The following is a 20,179-nucleotide window of genomic DNA, read 5'->3' as shown; positions in this document are numbered from 1 at the left end:
GTACAGGTGTAACAGTTTGTTGTCTGGTGATGGTGTGGATTGAAGGGTTGTTGCCTTCTGTCTGTGATGTTTTTTGTCTCCTTTCTTTGTTCCCTTTTGCTTCTTTTTGCTATTTTCTATCTTTTTCTGTCCCCTCGGTCAGGTCCAGCAAGATTACATAGATTCTATGATTCAAAGTAAATAAATAAATAAATGAATCAGATTATCAAGAGGAGCCTTACACATAGGCCTCCCTTTGGCAGAGCTAATATGTTCAGCACGATACAGCAACCAGACTATCATTTTGCTTGCTATGATGCTGGACAGGACATGCTAAAAAAAAATAGTGTGGCCGTTCCAAAAAAAAAGGCTTAAAACAGGTAAATCCAATAAAAACCAATAAATTTAGTCGAGTCTTGCAGAACTTCCTGGACAACGTCTGACAGCAGAAGCAGAACCAAATCAACTTTGGCATGTGTGTATAACTTCTCTATTTCAGTGTCACTAGTGTGCGATCATACAATAGAGTACTGTGCCAGCTTTAAAGGTGCTTTCATATTTATGTTAAAAGTTGTTTTCTTTCTTCCTTTAACAAATATCAACTTCCTGTTTTGTGAAGCACTTTGAGTCTCAGTCTTTTGGGAAACATTTAGAAAGTTTTTTTTTTTCAGAACTGGAGAGTGTAGACTTTTAAATGAAGCTACAGTAAACATACAACTCAGTTTTTAGATAATTCCAAGTAAGCAACTAATACAAAGCAAATTTCCATTTGATAATTTAGCAACTGGCCCAGTTAGCACTACTTCTGCTTTTCTGCGTACTTCATACATTTTTTGGTAACACCACACACACATATATGCTGTACAAAAAGAATATCTTTATAGATGTTACCTTTTCTGAAACGTAACAACTGAGTCTTACAAGAAAATATGGAATATGTAGATTTACAATTCTAGTTGTTGTCTACATCTTAGGCAATCAAATCTGTCTGTTAGTTCTCCTACCTACCCTTTTCAGGTTTATTGGGGGTTTTAACTCCCCAGTTGGGTTGTCACTCTCTTCTTTTTTGTATAGAAATTATTGCTTTGTTTGCCTTACCAACACCACCCCGCCACATAAGGTAATCAAGAAAGAAAGACAGGTGATGTCCTAGTTAAAATTAAATGCAACATTGCCGTTGATCGCGACATCTCATAAAGCTGCTGGTATGTCCATAGTGGCGCTTGGAGGACGGAATTTAATGTTTGTGGACCACTGCTGGTTGGGACGTTGTGGGATGACAAAATGTTGCTCCATTCTCATCTCTGCTAGACTGACGGAGCCCAATAAGCCTGCATGCTGCTTTCACAACAATGCGCCATCACATACATGATCTGGCACGTCTGCAGCCTGGCTTCTGAGTTTCTGTTGCCATGGTTACCAACTACTGTTTAGTCAGTGCAACAATTTACAGCAATAAGTCTATTTGACTGGAACTGCTTTTATAGGTGTCCATTATCACTTTTTAATGGACACCCTACAGCCAATCAGAATCGAGTATTCACCCAGACATGGTATAGCAAGAATTTAACGTGCCATTAATAAATTTCTTTTTCCAAATCAAAGTACATTAAAAACAGTGCAAGAATTATGTAAACACAGATGATACCACTGGAAAACTACTTAAAAATATGTCTTTTCTGAATCAAAAACTGACTCCACATACCAACCATACCAGTTGATATTCAGAGTGATATTAACTCATGTAATAAAACACCACAAGGAAGAGTATACATGAAAAAATGTTGCTTTGGGTACAGCATTACACAGAAGCGCAGCATTCACACAATAAACTAGAAGATAGATATGTCTTTCCAGATGTTGTTGTGTCCCTGCAGCAAGAGCAGAGCCTTTTTAAACACTTTTTCTGTGTGTTTCTTTTCCAAATCTCTGTACTTTGGCACCCCTGCTGTTTCAAGTTTTTATTTCTTGCATTCAGATAAGCAAGAAGTCTATACTTTTTCATGCAGATAATTTTCCATGCAGATTCACTCTACGCATGACTTTGGAAAGACACAACATTAAATAAATGATCATTCATCAGTTTTTTTTTTATTTTATTGTTCAGGAGTTGTCAGTAAGTCTGTTGTAAGTCTTTTTACTATAAAATAATCAGCTAAGGTATATAACACCAAATTGTGACAACTAAGTGCATTGTAGTATTGAGTGGATACTTTGCTATCTGCTGCTTTTTTGTGCTAAAAACATCAGCAAACAAGATTTTATTTACTTTTATTTTTTTGGTAGAAAATCAGTAGCTAGACTCTTACTCTAAAGTAGTAGTATGAACTCCTTTCCTTAACTGGTTCAGGTCCTATTTAGAAGGCCGTGGGTATTTTGTTACGATCGGCAGCTATGAATCCGAGCGAGTGGCCATGACTTGTGAAGTCCCCCAGGGGTCAGTCCTTGGACCTCTTCTGTTCAACTTGTATATGCTCCCTTTGGGTCAAATATTACAGAACTATAGCATTAAATATCAAAGTTATGCTGATGATACACAACTTTATGTGTCTCTGTCACCAGATGACTGCAGTCCAATAGACTTAATGTGTCAGTGTGTGGAGCAAATAAACACCTGGATGAAGGAGAATTTTCTACAATTAAATGAAGACAAAACTGAGATTATTTTGTTTGGTAGCAAAGAGAAGAGGGTCAGCATTGGCAAACTCGAGACTCGGGCTCTTAAAATTACTGACCAAGTTCGTAACCTTGGAGTGTTGATAGACTCAGACCTGACTTTCAGCAGCCACATCAAAGCTGTCACTAAGACAGCTTTTTACCAGCTCAGAAACATCAACAGAATTAAAAGTTTAGTTTCCCAGAAAGACCAAGAGAAACTCATCCATGCATTCATCTCCAGTAGACTGGATTACTGTAATGGTCTTTTAACAGGACTTCCTAAAAAGAGCATTAAACATCTGCAGCTCATCCAGAACGCTGCTGCTAGAGTTTTGACCAGGATTAAGAGATCTGAACACATCACACCAGTTTTGAAACCTTTACACTGGCTTCCAGTCAGTCACAGAATAGATTTTAAAACCCGTCTGATTGTTTACAAATCCCAGAATGGTTTAGGCCCAGAATACATCTGTGATGTGTTCAGAGAATATAAACCTAGCAGAGCTCTTAGATCCAAAGAATCTGGTCAACTAGTCCAAACCAGAGTCCTGACTAAACATGGAGAAGCAGCATTTAGCTGTTGTGCTGCAAAAAAGTGGAACAAACTGCCAGTGGAGATTAAACTTTCACCAAATGTAGACACCTTTTAATCCAGGTTAAAAACATTTCTTTTCTCATGTGCCTATGCATGAAATCTGCATGTTAACTTTTTAACTCATCTTGCTTTTAATCATTTTAATGTAATTTATTATTTTATTGTGATTATGTGTTGATGCCTTTTACTATTTCTAAATATCTGTAATGCCTTTGTTTTATGTAAAGCACTTTGAATTGTCCTGTACATTAAATGTGCTATACAAATAAACTGCCTTGCCTTGCCTTGAACTGAATAAGATCAATTGAAAAGATGGAACATGATTTTTTGATAAGAGGTTACTTGAAAATTATTTTCCTTGGCAGTTAGAGTCTGATTGTGAAAAGTAAGAACAAAGAAAGGAGATAGAGGAGGACTCACTTGAATCTAGTTACTAGAATTGGATGAGGTGAGTTTGGACATGATAGGGACTTTTGATGAGGCTTCTCTGAAGCCTCTGGTGACGAGGTGGAGATGGAAAGGAGGAACATTGTGTGAAAGTCAGTGATGAGGGAGTTTCTTCAGACTTCCCATTTTTGTTGCTAGCAGTATGACATGTAGAAATGAGAACATTTCATCTAATGTAACTAGCCTTGTCTGAGCATGAAGCACAGGAGGAGCCTCAGACCGGGTTTTGGGGTGAGAAACATAAAATAAACTTAATATTATTCAGAAACTTGACACGTGAAATTGACCAGAATCTAAAATAATGTTGGGAAATGTTTTTTTTTTTATTTAAATATTTTTCTCTTTTTTTTCTCTAGAAGTTGAAACAGAAGAGATAAGTTGTGGCCCGGCTGTTTTCTGTGGGCTTGGTGTGAGTCCTTGACTTCTTGGAGCTTCTGCAGGAACATTTTACTAAGTAAGTACATCTTACTAATAAATTAAGAAAAATAAAATTCCTAAATTACCTTGAAAGGAAATGTAAAATTCAGCTTAATAATTTTCATATCTGTCCTTCATTGTTAGTTTCCTCTGTAGAACTACTCGCTGGTTTTCTTTGCTAAGTGCCAAGTGCTAAAAATTTTATGATGTGATAGGTGAATGTATCTGTATCATGTAATATACTTAAAAACCACAACTGCAACCAGTTATCTGCTCACAGATAAAACTGCACACAGAAAGGGCCTCTCTAGTCAGCAGGTGTTATTGTCTATGGTTCAAATGCAGAAAAGACAGTTCTATCATCTTCATTGTCATGTGATTTATTATTTTTTAAAAAGTCAAATTTCTGGAACATATACTGTACAAGTCTCACACTATGAGCTGAAACCAACACCTTTCCAATGTTTCTGTAAACGTTTGGTTATGTTGTAAAATTGAAGCCATGTAAACTGACTGTAGTGGCTTTGATGTTACTAAATATCATTCACTTCATCCAAAAAGTGTTGCTGATTATTATTATTATTATTATTATTATTAGTAGTAGTAGTAGTAGTAGTAGTAGTGGAGGAGGATGAGGAGGAGGAGGAGGAAGAGGAAGCGTAGTACCATTTTATCAATAATTGGAATTGGAATTGTCTTCCTTTTCTTTTTCTTTATTTAGTCTGAGATGATCTACATATTTACAGTATATACTTTTTATGTACATATTTATATACTCTACATACCATATATTGTACATATTATTATGTATTATGTGTGTGTGTGTGTGTGTGTGTGTGTGTGTGTGGTCTTTTTGATATGACCTGCGTGCTTCTGCTTCCTGCACCTGTACTGTTGCAACAAAGCAATTTCCCCATTGAGAGAATAATAAGTGTTTCTTATTCTTATTCTTATTCTTATTCTTATTCTATGTGTTTCTTGATGCTCTTGTACAGTAAATCAATGATTGGCACACTTATTATTTAAAAGAAATGGAATCCAAAGCAATAAAACAGAGATTTGATTAACCACAAGTCAAGTCATGAATAATGACATTTCTACTTGGGAAAGCTGATTCGAATGATTGCTAGAACTGTTATAACCAGGTTGCGATTCATGAAAACAACCAGAGGGGGGATTAATTTTGATATTTTGAGCAACATTTTGATAATTTTGAGAAAAATGACCACGGCGGGCCCACAGTATAACAGGCTAAAAATAGTTGTTTGTCCTGTAAATTTGCTTAACTCAAGTTATTTAACCACGGCAGTAGGATCTCTTTTTTTAAAAACTAGAACTGAACCCCTGCATTTGCAGAAATATTTGCTTATTATATTGAATGTTTATTTAAATTTGTGTCAAATAAAATAAAAAAAATAATAATTTGAAAAAGTCCCTATATATATATTTAAAATAAAATGGTAAATGGACTTGTACTTATATAGCGCTTTTACAGTCACATTGACCACTCAAAGCACTTTACACTACTTATCACATTAACCCATTCACACCCCGATAGGCACATCGGGAGGCAACGTGGGGTTAAGTGTCTTGCCCAAGTACACTTCGGCACGTAATCAGTGGAAGCCTGGAATCGATCCGCCTACCTTCCGGTCGAAAGACGACTGTTCTTCCTCCTGAACTACAGCCGCCCCAGTACATGCCCCCATATAGAAATGTGACAAATCCTACCACAATGTACTGTCAAAATGTTATTTTTTTCTTTTGTGGTTAATTGGGTAGCCTATAGGTCACTACATACACAGTCTGCTCTGATAAAGTACCTCAGCCTTTTTTTTTTTTTTTCCTGCTTTCCGGTTGGTGGATCAATAGCAGCTTGGTGTCCCTGCTTCAACCACATCTCCACAAATTTGCGGGCCGGGAAGGAGGCAACATTTGGGTCATTTACAGCAATGAAAAGCAGATTGTTCAGTGTGGACGCATTCACTCTGAGCTCAGTGTTGTCAGCCAGGGAAACAGAAAGTCGCACACGAAACTCCTCTGCCTTGTGAAGGTCTCCATCACCTGGCTGAGACACACTGACCCCCTTAAATGTTGCTGAATTTTCTAATTCCTCCCTCGTGCGTTTTGTGTTCACACCGTCGGCTTTCCTCATTGATCACAATGCGCTCTGTGTCACGCCCACCTCTGACTTGCTTCCGCAGCCCAACCAGGGTGAACACGTGTATTTCGGTTGTTTATAATTACAACGTAAAGGTAAAAATACTTTGGGTGGGGACGGGGAGGGTAGTATTTTTGCCCTTGGTGGTGTTGGTGGTGGGGATCTCCTGCATCCCCACCGGCAAATTGCACCCTGGTTATACCTATAATATGTGTTATGTAAGGAGGATGTTTTAACTGGGCAAAAATGAGAAGGCATACTTTTATTTTGTAAATTGTTGTCTGCTCTCATTTCCTTATATCTAAGCAAACATAAACGCTCAACCCGGGAGAAGCTTCGTTAGTCTGGTTTCCGTCTTGTGAGGAAACATGCACATTCACCATGTGTTTTGTTTGGTTTTCTCTCTTTTCAGTCCAGGTGAGTCATATAATTTTTCTATTTAAATGCTTAGGTATCATCTTTAGTTCAAGATGTTATCATAGTAATTATAATGGGATCAATAAATTTCTTTTTATTACAGTTTTCTCCAATGAAGATTACTACCAGGTCAGAGCATGTTGTACATACAAGGGCCCACACTTTGAAGATATAGAGTATATACTTATAGGTAGTTTTAATAAACACATTATGATGGAGTACAACAGCACAAGAGGCAACTGGACTGGATTCTCGCCTTATTCACTATTGTTGTCAAAACTTTGGAACGGTGATCCATATGATGGACTTGAAAGAAAATTTGAAAAGAAAATGTTGTGTGAAGCCAATGTACACTATTTCCAAAGCCTAGGTAAGACATCTCTATTACTTTTGTTTTATTAAGGAAATGCATTTGTCTATAATAGGATTTTAAAATATTGACATATCATACATTATATAATATTTAAGTTTAGTTTAAATTAACATGAATGATGACTCTTATATGCACATTATGCACTCAACTCCGATTTAATGTCATTAAAGCAATATCAGAATTTCAGTTTTACAATTACAATTACTTGAATACAATTACTTTTCAATACTTTTCCCATCAGTCACAATGCAATTATTTCAGGAAATGCAGTGATTTACAATACAGGAAAGCAATTTAAGTATATACAACTTGCAAAATAAATGTCTTCCTCAGAAACAGTGAGAAATGTATTTATCTTCCAGGAAATCTCTCAACAACCCCCACTGTCAACATTAAGTTAGTGAAGCAGCCCAGCAGTGGACACCCAGCCATGCTTGTATGCAGCACCTATAACTTCTACCCAAAGCAAATCAGGATGACGTGGTTGCGAAACAAACAAGAAGTAATAACAGGAGTCAGTTATTCTGATGTGATGGCTGATGGGGAATTTTACTACCAGATGCATTTATTCCTGGAGTACACTCCGACTTCAAGAGAAAACATCACCTGCATGGTTGAACACTTCAGTCTTTCTGAACCAAAAATTGTGGTCTGGGGTAAGTTTGACTCTTTGATGAAATTTGGAAGGAAAAAATGTACAATGTGCAGATGCTTCATAATAATCTGTTGTTTCCTGACTGTTTTAGATGACTCCCTCCCTGCTGAAGCACAAATTCAAATTACTGTTGGAATGTGTGGACTCATCTTTGGTTTAATTATTCTGAGCTCTGGATTGATTTATTATAAGAAAGAATCTGTTGTACATGTTACATTCTGCCGAGGTGAGGATTTTAAACTAAATATGTTAAACTTGTAATATTGTTTTACATACTACAGTGATAAATAATGTTTCTAACTTTGTTTCAGCAACACAAAGATCGATTCCTGTGGAACACATCCCTACAGTGGGAGCAACGGCGCCGCTTTAACAAACACCATTACTATATAAACAATCCATGATGTTCTGAATATATGTCGTATGTTGGGCTTTGGTTGCTTGGAGATGAGGTTCAGCTTCTTAGCTTTCTGCTGCACATTCTTCTTAAAAATACATGTGGTAACTTTTCGTATTTAGTATAGAAATAATTTAGCGAAGCTTAACAGTACAGCATATAGCATGCATATTAGTTGAAGTAGAATTACTTTTTATTATTGTTCCTATTGCATACTCATCAGTTACACTCTAAAGAAATAACAGCAGCATTTAATTTTGTTCAAGTTTTGTTTTCTGTACATTTTAATGTGGTTCACTCTTTGTAGCCCAAAAGCAGTCTGGAAAGTTTTCCAGACTGGGAAAAGAGCATGCAATACCATCCAAATCAATTGTAGTAACATAATGAGTGTTCAAGTGTAATTTAGTGAGGGAAAAATATGGACGTTTTACAGGGTTTCCATCGAGTAATCTTTTGAACACTGAAGGTAATGATGGTATTTTATTATGAAGGAAAATTTAAAAAAGAATTATCATTTTATGTTATTTTTTCATGTTCTTAATTAAGTTTCATTCTGTTTTTCTACTGGTTTTACTAAGTAATTTTTTTCATGGTGTCAGCCTGAGCCAGAGAGAAGCCGGACACAAATGCAGGTAAGAGTTAAGAGTATTTAATAATGCCGCTAACACAGAAATGACCGATGTGGGTCAAAAGAGATACAAGGAATACAACACAATGTAATAGTCTGTGCAGGGAGTATAAGTGGGCAGACAACCAGGTGCAGTAACTGATGATGATGTGAGGTGTGATCCAAGATGGCTGGAACAGAGGGTTTCTGGGTATTGTAGTGCTGTAACCGGTGACTAGTACTCAGGAGAGTACTAGTCCCCGACCTTTACCCCTTTTTTCTTCTCTGGAGCCTGACTCCAACTGCTATGTCTTAGATGCTACAAAGCTAGATAGCATGACACTATCTGGTCTTCTTGAGCTGTCAGAACCAAAACCACAAGGTGATGAGGTTCTCACCAGCTCTCCGAGTCAGGTTGAAGCCAGCCATTTGACTAAACACTTCATGGAAGAGCAAGACACATTTTTGTATGCAATACAACCATCCTCCTCAACTGAATACTGTCCCAAAATACTTGGAAACTTTGAACTTGAAGGCTCACAGATCAGTGATGCCAGATTAGCTCTCTGGGCTAACAAATCTGCCATCAGCCATGAACTGTATGAGTCATTGAAACTTAAGAATGTCAACAATCCATCTGTGGAAAAGAAATTCTGATTTCCATCAGATTCAAAATCAACCAGGACTTTTAAAACCACAGGTGTGTGTGCTCTACACCTGAGGTGGAAAAATCGAATACTGGTGCAACTATTTTTAGTCATCCTGAACTTCCACACTCTGTGTATGTTGGCAGTGATACTTTGGTCAGACTGAGCGTCCATGTTGACAACCAATAATGTTCTGTGGTCACTAACATCCGCAGGTGACGTTTCTGCTCCACCTGATGCAGACAGTCTCAGGTCTGGGCAGACAATACCAGAAGCATGTCAGGTTGCTACCTCTAATCATGTCACTGTTCCAGGACACAGTCAGCAGGTGCCCATCTGAATCCACATGCAACCAGGGCAGACTCAACCATTCTCAAGCTCTCTTTCAACCTTCACCCCTGTTCTTTGAGCTTGGTCTGTCCCTGCAGGCGACACCACCGCTCAGCCTGGATTCAAGGGCCATATTCCTAGCAGTAGGCAACCCCACTGCTGAAACCTGTCAGGTTTGCTCCTGAAGACCTGGAAATTCAGCCACACGTAGAACAAATAGTTTTAAAAAGAATAAGGTTTATTGAGAGCCAGGGGATGGAGGGAGTGAAACCAGTTGTGGTTAGCTGGCGGAGTCAGGCAATCCCAGGTCTGTGAGTGAGGACTCCTGAAATGAACTTCAGACAGGAAGTTAAGTCCACAAATCCAAAAGATGTAGTCAGGGCAGGCAATGTTCATTCACAGTGAGGCTCAGTGCAGTACTTATCCAGAGGGACAGGCAATCTCCGTGGTCATGCGGGCAAGGGTCAATCCAGGCGGGCACTTGAAGGGATCCGGCAGGGGTCAGGCAAAAGAATATCCACGGACGTAACAGAGTCGATGACAAGGAAGTCTGGAACAAGAAAATAGCTGGATCTCAACAAGGTAAGTACTGTTGACCATCTGGCAGGGAAGCAGAGAGTGAAGAGTGTATAAGTAGGGCAGGGAGCAGGTGACGGGAATCACAATCAGGGCAGGTGTAGGAGATCATCCTGATTGCAGCTCTGCAGAGCAGCTCTGCAACCATGACAGAAACCATCCTGATTCCCAAAACCACACCTCTGGGTTGGCTCATCAGCTCATGGTTCCATGATTTTGACCTGAAAATTCCAATAACTGGAAACGTCCCCTCCTCATTGCTGCCTGAAGACCAAACATCACAAGTGGTCTACACTAAACCATTGAAGGCAATCGCACTGTAACACAGACTCCACTGAGACGCAGGCAGTTTACCCCTCTTTATTGAAAAACATGTATTAACAGAAAGGTCTGGGTATAGAGAGACCTGAGAGAGTCGGTTTGGAGATGAGAAGCGTGGATCAGAGAAGGGGTGAGTCCATAGTGTGCGTTGGTTAAGATCCGACAAGGAATAAGGGCAGGAAGGCTCCTTATATACCTTGTGGAGCAGGTGAATCCAATAGGTCCTGATGAAGATGAACTGATCAGGACCAGCTGTGGCAGATCAGGGAACTGCAGGAGACTGCAGGAGGCTGAGCTCCCTGACAGAGCCCCCCCTCTAAGGGCCGGATTCCAGACAGCCCAGAGAAACGGCAGAAAGCCGCGGCGGCAGAAGCCGGATCTCCGCAGGACGACCCGGCGGATGAGTAGGCCGGGGCCGGACCCAAGGAGGATGAGCAGACCGGGGCTGGACATCTGGAGGACGACCCGGAGGACGAGCAGGCAGGGGCCGGACCCAAGGAGGATGAGCAGACCGGGGCCGGGACTTGGGAGGACGAGCAGACCGGGGCCAGGTCATGGAAGGAGGACGACCAGACCAGGGCTGGGTCATGGAAGGAGGACGACCCGGAGGACGACCAGACCAGGGCCGGATCCCTGGCAGAGGTCGGGCAGGCTGGACCTCCGGCGGCTGAGCAAGCTGGACCTCCGGCAGACTGCCAGAGGGCTGCTTGGGCTGGAGCTGGAGCTTAGGCAGACGCCCAGAGGACTGTGCAGGCTGTCCAGGCTGGAGCTCAGGCGGACGGCCTGACTGGAGCTGGAGCTCTGGCAGATGCGCTGACTGGAGCTGGATCTCTGGCAGGTGAGGTCACTCAGACAGGGAAAGAACCAGGGCCTGGAGAGGAGCGTTTTGCTCGGGGATCCCTTCGGAGACTGGCGTCCCAGGCTGGAGAGGAACGTCGTGCCCCTCGACGTCCTGAGAGACAGAAACCACCGGCTGGAGAGGAGCGTTGCGACCGTTGACCCCCTCAGAGACAGGAACCACTGGTTGGAGAGGAGCGTCGTGATCAGCGACCTCCTCAGAAACAAGATCCACTGGCTGGAGAGGAGCATCACGATCAGCGACCTCCTCAGAGACAGGAACCACTGGTTGGAGAGGAGCGTCGTGATCAGCGACCTCCTCAGAAACAAGATCCACTGGCTGGAGAGGAGCGTCGCGATCAGCGACCTCCTCAGAGACAGGAACCACTGGTTGGAGAGGAGCGTCGCGTCCGTCGACCCCCTCAGAGACAGGAACCACTGGTTGGAGAGGAGCGTCGTGATCAGCGACCTCCTCAGAAACAGGAACCACTGGCTGGAGAGGAGCGTTGCGTCCGTCGACCTCCTCAGAGACAGGAACCACTGGCTGGAGAGGAGCGTTGCGTCCGTCGACCCCCTCAGAGACAGGAACCACTGGTTGGAGAGGAGCGTCGCGACCGTCGACCCCCTCAGAGACAGGAACCTCCATAGGTTGTGTGGACCCTGGAGCTGACCTCGGACTTGTAAGCGCCGGGCAGGACCGTTGCGCTGGCGTTGGAGGTAGAACCGGAGCAGCCCATGGAGCAGACGTCAGAGACCGAGCAGGAACAGTCCGTGGCATCGGCGTCGGACGTGGGAGAGCCGGTGAAGACCGGGGAGCAGGCACGGGAGGCTGCAGGACAGGAACAGACCGGGGCTGTGGTGTCGGACGCTGAAGAGCCGGGACTGACCGTTGCTGTGGCGTCTGACACTGTAGAGCCGGACCGGACTGGGAAGCAGGCGTAGAAGGCCGCAAGACCGGTGCTGACCGTGGCTGTGGTGTCGGACGCTGTAGAGCTGGGACTGACCGTTGCTGTGGCGTCGGACACTGTAGAGCCGGGCAGGACGGGAAAGCAGGCGTAGAAGGCTACAGGACTGGTACTGACCGGGGCTGTGGCGTCGGACGCTGTAGAGCCAGGCAGGACCGAGGAGCAGTCGTCGGAGGCTGCGGAGCAGGACAGGACTGGGAAGCAGGCGTGACCGGCTGCTGAACCGGGGCTGACTGCGGCTGTGACGTAGGACGCTGTAGAGCCGGAGCGGACCGTTGCTGAGGTGTTGGACGCTGTAGAGCCGGAGCTGACCGGGGAGCAGGCGTGAGCGGCTGCAGAACCAGAGCTGCCTGTGACTGTGACGTTGGACACTGTAGAGCCGGAGTTGACCGTTGCTGTGGTGTCGGACGTTGTAGAGCCGGAGCTGACCGTGGAGCAGGTGTAGGCGGCTGCAGAACCGGGGCTGACTGTGGCTGTGGCGTCGGACACTGTAGAGCTGGAGTTGACCATTGCTGTGGTGTCGGACATTGTAGAGCTGGAGCTGACCAGGGAGCAGGCGTGACCGGCTGCTGAACCGAACAGGACTGTGCAGCAGGCATGAGAGGCTGCCGGACCAGAGCTGACCGTGGCTCAGGAGGTGGCTCTAGGGAGGTGAACCTGGAAGCCGGAGTCCTCTGAACAGTCAGCTTCCCGATGGCTACCAGATGGCTCAGCCAAGCAGTCAGTTCAGCATCAGAAAAAGGTGGGCCAGCTAGGGTAAATTCCTCTCTCCTCCTACGACTCATGTTGTTTTGGTCGGATCTTCTGTAACGCAGACTCCACTGAGACGTAGGCAATTTACCCCTCTTTATTGAAAAGCATGTATAAACAGAAAGGTCTGGGTATAGACAGACCTGAGAGAGTTGGTTTGGAGATGAGAAGCGTGGATCAGAGAAGGGGTGAGTCCATAGTGTTCGTTGGTTAAGATCCGACAAGGAATAAGGGTAGGAAGGCTCCTTATATACCTTGTGGAGCAGGTGAATCCAATAGGTCCTGATGAAGATGAACTGATCAGGACCAGCTGTGGCAGATCAGGGAACTGCAGGAGACTGCAGGAGGCTGAGCTCCCTGACACGCACTCTTTTCTGTCTTAGACTCTTTTCTGTCTGACCATTCTGAACTGCAGACAGAAGCTGAAGACAAGCGATCATCTACAATCTCAGATCAGATTGAAGAAGTCATAACAAATGCTGACGCCCTCACTAATCCTGATGAGCGTGAAAAACTGTGCTCAGTGCTATTAAAATACAAAGACTCTTTTTCCAGAGATTAACTGGACTGTGGTATGACTACCATCCCCTCGGTGCGAATACCAACTCCACCCGATGCCCCTCCCACTTTTGTACATCAGTATAAAATTTCATTGGCATCATATGGACCTGTCCAAGAAATTACTGATAATCTCTTGGAGAAAGGAATCATCAGACTTTGCAATAGCACTTATTCGGCACCTCTGTGGCCGGTCATAAAACCTAATGGTAAATGGAGACTCACCATTGACTACCGCAAATTGAACCAACAAATTCCTCTGTCGTGGTGGCCGATGACCCAACTGGAACAAGAACTTCCCAGTGTGCTAGATATTTCTCAACACTAGATGTTGCCTTTGGATTTTGGACCATTCTGGTCCACGCTGAGGACCAACATGAATTAGCTTTCACCTTTGCTAACCGACAATACACATTCACCAGGTGTCCCTTTGGTTATGCATTTTCCTCAACAAAGCATGTCTAGACGCTGGAGAACGTGAAAATCTGATCTATGTCGATGATTCTGCTCCGCAGCCCTACTCTGGATGAACATGTGGCTGAAATTGACCATGTGTTGGGCCAGCTCACTGCTGAAGGTGCGAAGATCTCACTCTCAAAATGCCAGTGGTGCAGAATCAAAGTAGAGCCGCATTCAGGGCATTGCTAACCTTGAAGAAGAAACTAACAGCTCTGAACTCCGCAGCTTCTTGGGAGTCTGCAATTACTCTCGACAGTTCATTGAAAACTACGCTGACATAGCAAAACCACTGACTGATCTCCTTAAAAAGGACGTCCCCTTTGTGTGGACCGAATCTCAGCAGCAGGCCATGTTGGCACTGAAAAATAAACTCTGTTCAGCTCCATGCCTAGCTTATCCTAACTGTGACAAAGAATTCCATCTTGAAGTGGGTTTTTCAACCCTCTTGGCTGCTGAACCCATCCGCAGCCCCCTCCCACCCCGAAGTCTTTGTGGTCACTCGATCGCATACTGCCACGCCTGCTCAGACCCCTGCCTCTTCGCCTGGTTTTGTCTCTGTGGCTCTGTTGTTTTCTGACTCTGATCTTGCCGCCCTGCAGGCTGATGATCCTGCTATCCGCAGACTGATTTTGTTTCTCTCAGATCCTACGGCCCATGCTCTTTCTGATGGTGATTTTCCGGCCATTCCTAATTTAAAGGGTCTCTTTGCTGTTCCTCTTCATTGCAGATGATCAAGGGCACCTTGGTTCGTGTTTCTGACTCACTCTCATTGCCCGCTTTTGTCGTTCCCCAGAAACAGAGGGGGGTGATGCTCGTACATGCCCACGATCTTCCATCTGCAGGACATAAAGGTGTGAAAGCAACATACAATGCACTGAAACAGGTGGCATTCTGGCCAGGAATGAGGAAAGACATGGCTCACTACATCAAAGGATGCCTGGTTTGCTGTCAGTTTCGGCCAGCAAAACCACTTCACTGAGTCCCTTTGCAAAAAAGAGGCATCTCCTTCCCATGGTCAGACCTTCAAATTGGCTGGGTGGGACCCCTCACCAAATCCACCAGAGTAAACAAATATTTCCTCACAGTGACATGTGCATTCACCAAATTGATTGAGTGCCTACCTGCAGCGAATGACACGGTGCAGACCACTGCCTACCTGCTCACGAACCATGTGTTTTCTCGGTTTGGCCTCCCCAGCAGAGTTAACTCTGACAGAGGGACCCACTTCACATCTGAAGTCATGCAGCAGATGGCAGGTCCTAGGTGTGAAAGTGAACTTTCACATCAATCATCGGCCCCAGTCCTCAGGACAGGTCGAGAGAGTAAACCAATCTGTCATGGACATCTTGAAGAAATATGTTGCATCAAACCACAGAGATGGGACATCAAACTTCCATTGGTTCTGATGGCTATCAGAGCCACGCCCCATGAAGCGACTGGGATATCCCCATTCGAAATGATGACAGGTAGACAAATGACGTTGCCTCTACACCTGCTCTACCAACCAGGTGAGGCCAGCATCACCACTGTGTACACAACACAGCAGTACATGGCAGAGCTGACCAAACATCTCCAGACCACCTTTGCGTTTGCTCAGAAACACCTGGAAAGATCCGCAGAAGGATGGAAAGTGTACTATGACCAAAAGGCCTCACATGATGAGCTTCAAGTCAGGGGAAAAGTCTGGTACTACAATTTTGTCCAATAGACGGGCCAAACCGGTCCTCAGACTGGAAAATTGGACTGGAAACTCCTTCTCCGGTGGACAGTACCCAACGTGGTCACTGAGAAAGTCTCACCGGTAGGCTATCAGATCAAGGTCCGCCGAGGTCAGAAAGAACCCATGTTTAAATGGTTCCACCACAAACAAATCGAGCCACATAAAACCCCCATGGGACTAGCAGGGGACAATCAGGTCCTAAAAAGTCCATCAACAGAGAGCTTAACATTACAAAGAGGGGATTATCAAATAGGCTTTGAAGTAATCAGTTACTAGGTATTCAAACTTCAGTTACCTAATCAGGTTGCACACGAGCTAAATCTGTTAAAGTGAACTCATCATTTAAAACTTTCACATTGTGAATTGCTGCTGAACTCTTCACTACAAGTGGGGGTTAACTAATCAGATTTTTGAATCCTTACAGTTTCAGGCCAGATAGATTGGAAACCACTCTAACGATCCCTACCATGTCTCTGTCTCCCGCCAGGATGATGAAGTTGCTGATACTCGCCATGACGTTTGGAATGATGCTCAGTCCCACTCAACCAGAAATGGTTGAACCTAGACCATGGTCAGGCATTGTTCTTAAAGAACAACCAGGCCTCCTAATCACCAACTGCCGCATACACTCGCAGAAGGTGTTTGTCAGGTTCAACCCTGGACTGATCTATGACAAAAACCTCTGCCCTGGCAAGATGACCTCTTGGGCCATTGTCTGCTGAACCCGAGAGATCATAACACATGCTGAAGTAGACCTTACTCACATGTTGCAATAACTTCAAAAATTAACAATCACACAGGCGGAGCTAAGTGGTGTGAACCGAAGAGAGAAACGATTCATTGGAGGACTGCTGACAGCGGCTGCTGCTCCCGGTTCTCTGTTCAGTCTTGGGGTTTCTTCTGTGAATGCCATTAATGTGGCCTCAATTAAACGTCACATGAATGACCTGTAGAGTTAGATTCCCGTGATTCAGAACCAGCTGGACTTCCAGATGGGACAGATAGCAACTGTTGGAAGAACTGTATAGGACACTGTTGTGTTGAATTCACATAGTGAAACTCTCATGAAGACTACTGCTGCTGTGGAAATGCTTTTGTCCGTTTTACAGGTCGACTATGCTCACACCCAGGTGGCCACCATGTTAATGTCGGATTTAATTCATGACATTATTTTATCTATCGACACACTGGCTATGGGACGCATCCGTCCCTACTTGGTTTCTTTAGCATTAGTACAGGAACTCCTGTCTACCGACATGAAAGATCACATTGCACCGCTGCAGGCTCACTTACCCTACACACTGGGTAGCTCCGTGCTGATCTACATTGATCCAGAAAACCGAGTTAGCCTTTTTTCTTTTTTTTTTTTTTTTTAACATGTCCTGTCCAGCATCACAGCAAGCAAAATGATAATCTCGTTGCTGCATCATGCTGAACAAATTTGCTCTGCCAAGGGGAGGCCTATAGGTAAGGCTCCTCTTGATAATCTAATTCATTTATTTATTTATTTACTTTGAATCACAGAATCTATGTAATCTTGCTGGACCTGACCGGAGGGGACAGAAAAAGATGGAAAATAGCAAAAAGAGCAAAAGGGAAAGAAGAAAGGAGACAAAAAGATCACAGACAGAAGGAAACGACCCTTCAATCCACACCATTACTAGACAACAAACTGTTACACCTGTACATGAACACACCGGAAAATTTCCTACAACTTTTACAAAAACAAAAACAGAAACACATAAAAAAACAGAGCTGCTAGTCATTAAGAGTTTTTAAATAATAACCAAATCAAAAAGACATAACATGAAAGTAGCATAACAGCGACCAGATACAAACTCACAGGAAAAATAAAAAAATGAATTATCTCTTAGTATAAAAACCCACTGGACAAATCAATGATTGTGTCAGCATGCGGAGCATGAGGAATAAGGAGTGATCAGCGATGAAGAGTGGTGAGTGAGATCGTACAAATGCGACCACGCCTCTACGGAGGTCAGAGGCAGACCAGGGCAGCCCAGAGACCCGGGCCCTCAGCAGCAGCCCCGGAGCAGGCACTTTGCTGATAAATGTGGCAAATGACTGGGGAATTGAAAACAAGATATCCACCATCGGTACAGACAGTACACCAAACAGGCTGGCTGCTGTGAGAGACCTTCCATATAAACACATTGCCTGCAATGCTCACATTCTCCAGAGGACCTTCATGGTCTGCCTCGATAGCAGTGAGTTTGCCGGTGTACTAGCAAAGTGCCACAAGATTGTTGGCCATTTTAAACAAAGCCCTGCGAGTACCATAGAACTTAACCAGCAACAAGTTGCACTTAGAGAAAAGAGGGAGCAGCTTATACAAGGTGTACCGACCAGGTGGAATTTGACACTGGCAATGGTTTGACGTATGTTACTCAACAGAGGGGCTGTCCAGGCGACGTTGGAACAACAGAACAATCACAGATTGGTCATGCCGACCGAAGCTGAGTGGGGGAAACTGCAGAGGCTGGAGGTCCTGCTTGAACCATGCAGGTAAGCCCAAATAAATACCTGTCCATTTAAATTATGTAAACAATGATCAAATCTGTAATACAAACATGAATGAACATTAGGTAGAAATCAGTTACACTTTAAATACCCAGCTAAGTTTATTTTGCGAAATTATCCACTTATGCAGGTACGTGACTGAGCTGCTGGGTGGTGAGGGAAAGGGCAGTACGGTGAAACGAGACATGGTACATGGTGGCCACAGCACAGGATCTACGTTTTAAGGATTTGAAATGTCTTCCAAGAGAAAAGAGGGAACAGGTAAAGACCATAAGGATAAGCTGTACTAATGAGCCCGATTTATCAAATCAAAATTTATTTACATAGCACTTTTCACACATGAGAAATGCAATACAAAGTGCTTCACAAAATAAAAATGAAAAAATAAATAAAACAGCCTGCTGCACTTAGTATTCATTAATTTATCCATTCATCCATCCATTCAGGTATGGACCAGTCTGGAGAGCATGCTCCAAGCAGCAGAGCCCAGAAGAGCAGTGACTCTCCAGCCCCCCCACAGAAGATGATGAACCAGCTCAGAAGAAGAGGAGGAGCGTTCTCCTGCTGGGGTCTGACTTTGATTCAGAAGAAGATGGAATGGAGTCTGGAGAGATGCAGCGCTACAGAGCAGAGCCCAGCATCAATATTGATGACTGTCCCCTGTAGCGGTGGTATGCTCACTCAGGAGCCTATGAAAAGCTGTCAGTCCTGGCAAGCAAGTACCCTGCCTCCCCCGCAACATCTGTGCCTTGTGAGAGACTGTTTAGCCTTGCAGGCCACATAGTGCAAAATAAAAGGTCGGCCTTGCTCCCAGAAAATGTGACCAAGCTAGCCTGTCTTAGCGACTGGTTGAAGAAGAAATAAGAGGCAAGAGGTCAGCATAGCTGCTTTGTCTTCTGTAGCCAACTAGAATTGATGGCTTGATGGTATTTCAGCACTTTAATTTGGGATGATGAACAATGTTATTTTTGATGTGCTAACTTACAGTACTGTGATTGATGGGTCTTTAATTTTTATCTGAAGCTGAAGGGAAGCAAAAAAATTCAGTGTTCAATACTTGTATAGCTCAGAAAGTGTTCTTGTTTTTTGATGTGTTAACTACAGCACTTCATATGGACCTTTTTTTTTTTTTTTTTTGTTTTATTTTCATTTTCGAGTTATTTGGAGATTGACAAAACAGTAATATGGTTGAAACTAAAGGTTGCATGCAGCACTTGGGACTAGTGTTAAGTACACCAAAATGTAAATTGCTAAGCTTGCATCTGTTCATGTCTAATAAAAACAATAAATGACTTTATAAAGCCACTTTTTTTGTTGTATCAATCTTTCGATCTGCCAAAATAATGAATTTAATGAAAATATCTCAAGGTGAGGGCTTTAGGCAACAATTTTTAGATGAGATTTAAAAAAGAGGTTAATTAATTAATTACAGATCATAATTAATAATCTTTTATAATTTTTTTAATCTATTGACAGCACTAATAAAGACATCTCCTACTGGAACTGGATGTCGCCCTGGATTACTTCATCTGCGATTTTGGATCTTCCCCTGGCCCAATCAAAATCGAGTGGGGGAAATGTAGCGTCAAGGCCCCTCTTGTTATCACATCAAAGAAGCCTTCCTTTCCTTGTTCCCTCGGCCATCCTATCTACAAGCTTTATGACCCAAGGAAAACTCCCTTTTTCCCAACAGATGGCCAAACTGTTTATTTCAGCTGAATTCTCAGCTTACACCCACTCTTTCACTCAGAGGATACCTGATTTGTACTCAG

The 20,179-nt window shown here is 43.4% G+C and overlaps 2 protein-coding genes across 3 annotated transcripts in view; both read left to right on the top strand.

Annotated features, from left to right (window-relative positions):
- LOC121653371 (rano class II histocompatibility antigen, A beta chain-like) overlaps positions 1-20,179 on the top strand; it is a 168,287-nt gene that overhangs the window by 10,817 nt on the left and 137,291 nt on the right. The gene's annotated exons all lie outside the window — the stretch shown is intronic.
- LOC121653396 (rano class II histocompatibility antigen, A beta chain-like) lies at positions 3,862-19,589 on the top strand. 2 transcript variants are annotated; one of them, XR_006012785.1, is made up of 11 exons: positions 3,862-3,910; positions 4,036-4,133; positions 6,564-6,674; positions 6,778-7,044; positions 7,410-7,703; positions 7,794-7,928; positions 8,014-8,565; positions 8,678-8,731; positions 18,282-18,392; positions 18,538-18,668; positions 18,854-19,589. XR_006012785.1 is itself a non-coding variant. In XM_042006863.1 (7 exons), exons 3-7 carry the CDS (start codon positions 6,626-6,628, stop codon positions 8,073-8,075), a joined length of 807 nt encoding a protein of 268 aa, XP_041862797.1. In that variant the 5' UTR covers positions 3,862-3,910; positions 4,036-4,133; positions 6,564-6,625; the 3' UTR covers positions 8,076-8,678. The 2 variants fall into 2 exon arrangements, 1 of the variants encoding a protein (XP_041862797.1); XM_042006863.1 differs by lacking the exons at positions 18,282-18,392; positions 18,538-18,668; positions 18,854-19,589 and having other exon boundaries at positions 8,014-8,678.

This window comes from Melanotaenia boesemani, chromosome 2 (genome assembly GCF_017639745.1).
Source record: "Melanotaenia boesemani isolate fMelBoe1 chromosome 2, fMelBoe1.pri, whole genome shotgun sequence".
In the NCBI taxonomy this organism is placed as follows: Eukaryota; Metazoa; Chordata; class Actinopteri; order Atheriniformes; family Melanotaeniidae; genus Melanotaenia; species Melanotaenia boesemani.
Note: the sequence above shows the minus strand (reverse complement) of the source record. Positions and strands in the feature narration are given on the sequence as shown.

Excerpts from the sequence above, each read along its gene's own strand:
- LOC121653396 (XM_042006863.1), top strand. The coding sequence starts at position 6,626 with ATGCACATTCACCATGTGTTTTGTTTGGTTTTCTCTCTTTTCAGTCCA. Across the intron at positions 7,704-7,793 it reads ACCAAAAATTGTGGTCTGGG|ATGACTCCCTCCCTGCTGAA; the intron begins GTAAGTTTGACT and ends TGACTGTTTTAG. Across the intron at positions 7,929-8,013 it reads ACATGTTACATTCTGCCGAG|CAACACAAAGATCGATTCCT; the intron begins GTGAGGATTTTA and ends ACTTTGTTTCAG.